The following is a 6,221-nucleotide window of genomic DNA, read 5'->3' on the forward strand; positions in this document are numbered from 1 at the left end:
ACAAAGAATCAGAAATCTACAAACATTTTGGGACGGAGAACGAACGTAACTATTAACTTCCTCGTGAATAACAAGTGGATGGCAAGAATCAAAATAATAAATAATCAAAACATTGTCAGATGATAAGGTTGATACAAATCCGGACATCTTGGAATCTTCCCGTAACGGCCGAAGCCCCATCGGGCACGTCTATTCACTGTGAAGGTCCGGGCGAGAGAGAGGGAAAACGATCTTCATGCTGGTTTGATATCTTTGTTTCGAGGTAGGCCAGAAACATACAAGGCGGAGAAAATAGTTCTATATTTGGCCGCGAGACGTGAATAATTATCGCCAGTAGTTAGGAACGATAAATCTTTTATGGTATAAAGTATTAAAATATCGTTACAATACCTCTGTCGTTAGTAATATAAGTTCAAGCCAGAGGTTGAGCTTTTTCTTGCAACATCCACTTCTAGGGTGCGGTCAACGTGGCAGGTACATCTCATGGGTTTAATGTGGTGTAACGATGAAATCCAAAAGGTGAAAACTCAAAAAATTTTGGCGGACAGAGGAGATAATTCTAGTAGTGCGATAATTTCGCAACGCGGCTTGGAGTGTTAAAACATAGACTCATCTTTGATAGTTGACGACAGAGAAGTAATTATTTTTTTAAGAGAGACAGTGATCCTATCGTGGTTGGTCAGCGGAGATCTTGAAGTCCTTGAAGACATCGCAGGGCCATCACTAACTCGTCACAAAGGTCCACTAAGATTACCATCATGAAAAATCTAGCTACTATAAAAATATTAGCTCGTTCTCGCATCAAAAAAATAAACTTAAGAATAAACAAGTAATTAAGTATAGGCAGATACTTACTAAAAAAACATTTGAAATCATTCGGGTAGCAGCCCAATGCAGTCTTTGCTGCTTCAGTCAGTAATTTCTCTTACGACTATAGTTTGAAAATTACTAGTCATTTTTATGATAATTAAAATTTTAAAACTTATTATATTTACTACCCAAATATTAAGAATTGTCTTTCAACAAAAACAACAGTAACAGACTAGGTGTTAAATGTTTAATTAAAACATTCGCTTGAAACGGGAAAAAAAGATTTTTTTAAACTAATTTGTGGAAATAGAATATTCAGTAGCTTTGGAATATAAATGCCAGTAGCTGCAAGTTAAATTGCTGGAGATGGGTCGTCCCACAGTAATTGTTTGACAAAGTTCGTAGTATATATTACACCAATATATGGCATTTGATTTTTTAATATCTAAATAAACTCACTGTTCTTAAAAACAGTCCGATTAAATATTTTTTTTCACCAAACTGAGTCATTTTATGTAATTTCATGCTAGCAGATTATTTACAAGAGTAGTTAGATTGGCACATTTAATGGATTTTTTTACCAGAATGAGTCATTTTGTGTTTTTTCATATCACTAGATGTTATACAAGAGTAATAATATTGTTCACATTTAAATAGCTTTTGACCAGAATAAGTCATTTTGTGTTTTTTCATATGACGAGATTGGATACAAGAGTAATTACATTGGTCACATTTAAATGGCTTTTCATCAGAATGATTCATTTTGTGATTTTTCATCTTACTAGATGTTATTGAAGAGTAATGACATATTACAAGGTGTTATACAAGAGTAATTATATTGGTCACATTTTAATGGCTTTTCACCAGAATGAATCATTTTGTGTATTTTCATATTACTAGATTCTTTACAAGAGTAATTACAATGGTCACATTTAAAAGGCGTTTCACCAGAATGAGTCATTTTGTGTCTTTTCATATTACAAGATGTTATACAAGAGTAATTACATTGGTCACATTTAAATGGTTTTTCACCACAATGAGTCATTTTGTGTTTTTTCATAGCACCAGATTGTATAGAAGAGTAATTACATTGGTCACATTTGAATGGCTTTTCACCAGAATGAGTTATTTAGTGTGTTTTCATGTTGCTGGATGTTATACTCGAGAAATCACATTGGTCACATTTAAATGGCTTTTCACCAGAATGAGTCATTTTGTGTTTTTTAATAGAACTAGACGTTTTACTACAGTAATTGCATTGGTCACATTTAAATGGCTTTTCACCGGAATGAGTCATTTTGTGTATTTTCATATCACCAGATTGTATACAAGAGTATTCACATTGGTTACATTTTAATGGCTTTTCACCAGAATGAGTCATTTTGTGTAATTTCATCTTATTTGATGTTATACAAGAGTAATTACATTGGTCACATTTAAATGGCCTTTCACCAGAATGAGTCATTTTGTGTATTTTCATACTTGTAGATGTAATACACGAGTATTTGCAATGTTCCCATTTAAATGGTTTTTCACCAGAATGAGTCATTGTGTGTATTTTCAAAACACGAAATGTGATACAAGAATAATTGCATTGGCCACATTTAAATGGCTTTTCACCGGAATGAGTCATTTTGTGTATTTTCATATCACCAGATTGTATACAAGAGTTTTCACATTGGTTACATTTTAATGGCTTTTCAGCAGAATGAGTCATTTTGTGTAATTTCATCTTATTTGATGTTATACAAGAGTAATTACATTGGTCACATTTAAATGGCCTTTCACCAGAATGAGTCATTTTGTGTATTTTCATACTTGTAGATGTAATACACGAGTATTCGCAATGTTCACATTTAAATGGTTTTTCACCAGAATGAGTCATTGTGTGTATTTTCAAAACACCAGATGTGATACAAGAATAATTGCATTGGCCACATTTAAATGGCTTTTCACCAGAATGAGCCATTTTGTGTGTTTTCATTGCGCCAGATTGTATACAAGAGTAATCACAATGATCACATTTAAATGGCTTTTCACCAGAATGAGTCATTTTGTGTATTTTCATTTCCCCAGATGTTTTAGATGAGTAATCACATTGGTCGCACTTAAATGGCCTTACACAAGAGTGATTCATTTCGTGTAGTTTAAAATTGCCAGAATGAAAGCTGTGGTAGTCACATTGATTACATTTAAATGCTTTTTTACCAGATTGAGTCAATTTATTCTGATTCTTGAATTGGGATCGCATGCTCACATAATTAACGGTTTCCGCTATTAATTTTTTATGACACGTTTTGTGAAGCTTCAATTGAGATAGCGAAGCAAAAAAATCAAAACAAAAACTGCACACAAAATTTTCCTTATTAAATAATTTTTTCTCCAACTTTATAACAGCTACTAATATTTGGGATCTGTGATGGTAGATTGTATATGAGTACGTTTATCAGTTCGACTGACTATATTAGTAATCGTTTCATATACACTCAATTCTTTTTAATGTCGTGATAGTCAATCTGCATTTCATCGTATGGCTCTTGTACTTCTCTCTCTGTCAATCCGAGACTTCCGGAATAGGTCACGGCAGTGGTTGCAGAAATCAACTAAAAGAAGGTGAAATATCGCATTAACATGTAAGCAAATGACTTAGCTATATGAGAGAATAATATATAAAAAATCAAACATCTTAATAATGCACATAGGAATCTTGAAAAGCATGGTGGATTAAATTTAAAGGAAAATGGGTACTTATGTTGATTAGTATTTTTATTCGAAGTCAATTCGCATGGGACTTAAATATATTATTAAGATTTAAAAAACTATATTACGGAATCTTTCTACATAATATATTCATTTGACCTTGTGAGGATTTATATTTACGAATAGTACCTGTACTAAATAGGTGTTGATATTGTATAGATCTTAATTACAGAAGAGACACGAAAAATCTAAAAATCATTAAGTATGTACCAATGCAAATTCTTTTATTATTTCTATGGTACCTACTGGTGACAGCTAACAATATCAAAATATTCGAATGTTTTACAGTTCATTCCGTCACTATAATAATTCCACGCCTTCACACGATCAGTATTAATTAAAATAAAAGTAGGAACTTACCAGATTCACTTGTTCCAAATAAGAACGACCCGGTTGCGGATCTTTATAAATGTCTTCAATAAGCTCAGTCTTGATGTCAATTAGCTGAGTGTCTGTCTTCAATTTTATTATTGTCGGGTCTGAAACAATATTCTGAAAAACAAAACATTATGTTATAAAATCTAGAATATTTTTAAGAAGATCGACAATACGTGTGAAGCTCGACCACACACTTGAGGGCTCTCGGCTCTTACACTCTGCAATGTGGGCATGGTTTCTGTCGGTATCTGACGCCAAACTTCAATAATATATAATGGTAGGTAACAAGCATATTGCAAACAATACTAATCTGCAATAATGTTTGAATTGTCAATGTCAATTCATACGTATTACAGTTTAATTTAAAATAAAACAAAATAATTATGTGAATATAATTATGCTGATAACGCCATAAGGACACCTCTAAGTGGAGGAAACTGGTCGGTACTCAATTATGTCGACAAATTCAATTGGTATATTGTATTGTTATAAAATAAGAATACTAAACTTAATGGTAATTCAAAATGAACGTACCAGGTTTCCTTATCTAAATCAATCGGTTTAAATGTCGCTGGCGACTCATTCATAGTTTTTTTTAATCGGTGGAAGTGTTAAATAGTTTTCTTCCACGATTATTGAAATATTTCCAATTCGACATCCGATATGACTAGGTACCTAGGTACATGATTCGTTCTGACATAATATACTTTATTATATCGTTGGCACCATTATTTGTCGATTCTCTGGAGAATGTTTATCCCGAGAAAGTAATAAATAACCTTTGAAAAACTAGGTAACCTCGGCAGCGTGGCGGGGATAATCATCGTGTTTGATGTAAGTATTTAACTCTGGATTTTTTCCATGCACGGACAGGCCGAACAGACGTTGCTCATTTGCATCAGGCTCGAAATCACCTCCTTCGCATTTTACGTCCATTTTACGATTTGAAAGCGGTCGTTCTCAAAGATTATGGAGTCACATTGTAAGCAATCTTGACAAACCGATATATTCTGGCAGTCGTGATAGTAGACAATGATTGCTCCCGCCATAGATAAAAGATACCGAATAGTATTGCCACAATGTATTATTTTAATATGGCGAATTTAAACTAAACGAAATAGGTATAATAAATTATTATGCTTCCTATCAATTCTATTATAAAATCTAAAAAATATGAAACATTGGATGTATGGTCGACAATCGACAGTCATTGGTGATATCGGTCTTGATTATTATGGCAGTTGCAATGCAGACGATTTGTCTATACCCAAGAGATCAAAATCGTTTAGCCAATAATTGTCTATTGGCACGAGTGTCAAACTGGCATTTCTAAGTCTCGCCTACTACGGTCTGTGCCACGGTCAACTTGATGACCAATTGCATGCATAAAATGGATATTAAACGCGAACGAGAAGACTCCGAACCTGTTGCAGAAGGGAAGCAATGGTTTGAGGTACCTGTGGATCATGATCCAAACAGCCAGCTGCTTACCTACATAAAGCAAGAGGACACCGACGAGGCCGGATGCACTTTTGAGGTTAGTTTTTCATAACGGATTGTTATAGTATGTCGTAGTATTGTTTGTTTTAAGATGTATTTTGTTTCAAATTAATGAATATTACCGACATTGACAACTCAAATATTGTCGTAGATTAGTACCTATTGTTTGCAATAAGTATGCTTGTTAATATCCTCGAGTGTGTGGTCGAGCTTCACGCGTATTGTCAGTCGTCCTAAAAATATTCTTGATTTTATAACAAAGGTACTTAATATTTTATTTTTCAGGATATTGTTTCAGACCCGACATCAATAACATTGAAAAGAGATACTCAGCTACTTGACATCAAGACTGAGTCTATTGAAGACATTAAATCCCCATTTAATTATGAAGATCAGCATCAGGGTTGTTCTTATTCAGAGCGAGTGAATCAGGTAGGTACTTTTATTTTAAATACTGACAGAAATACTGATCCTGTGAAAACTGTAAGAGATGGAATGAACTGACAACACTCGAATATATAAATAATCAGTAATACAAATAAAGACAATATCTTTGAATTCTAATTTCGCTCTTTCGACCTTGTCTGATCCTAATAGGATCATAATGAGCCTCGGTATAAATAGTATAACTGCTCAAGCCCAACCGTTGTATATCTCATTGATATTTTACAAACTTTATTATTTGGATTCTGCAACGTGAATCAATGAAAGCCGATGTTTTATTAATAAATACAAAACTAACAGCTTGACCAACGTTGAAAGTCTCAATACGT

At 33.5% G+C, this 6,221-nt stretch overlaps 1 protein-coding gene across 1 annotated transcript; it reads right to left on the reverse strand.

The window, feature by feature from the left end:
• Nucleotides 1-3,296: 3,296 nt before the first annotated feature.
• LOC147076236 (uncharacterized) lies at nt 3,297-4,935 on the reverse strand. Its single transcript, XM_085941586.1, has 3 exons — nt 4,747-4,935; nt 3,931-4,062; nt 3,297-3,413 (listed from the first exon to the last, which is right to left on the reverse strand). The coding sequence occupies exons 1-3, from the start codon at nt 4,882-4,884 to the stop codon at nt 3,297-3,299; spliced, it is 387 nt and encodes a 128-aa protein (XP_085797712.1). The 5' UTR covers nt 4,885-4,935.
• Nucleotides 4,936-6,221: the final 1,286 nt, after the last annotated feature.

This window comes from Rhyacophila brunnea, unplaced genomic scaffold (assembly GCF_057557595.1).
Source record: "Rhyacophila brunnea isolate RB1 unplaced genomic scaffold, BYU_Rbru_1.0 scaffold_13, whole genome shotgun sequence".
Lineage (NCBI taxonomy): Eukaryota > Metazoa > Arthropoda > Insecta > Trichoptera > Rhyacophilidae > Rhyacophila > Rhyacophila brunnea.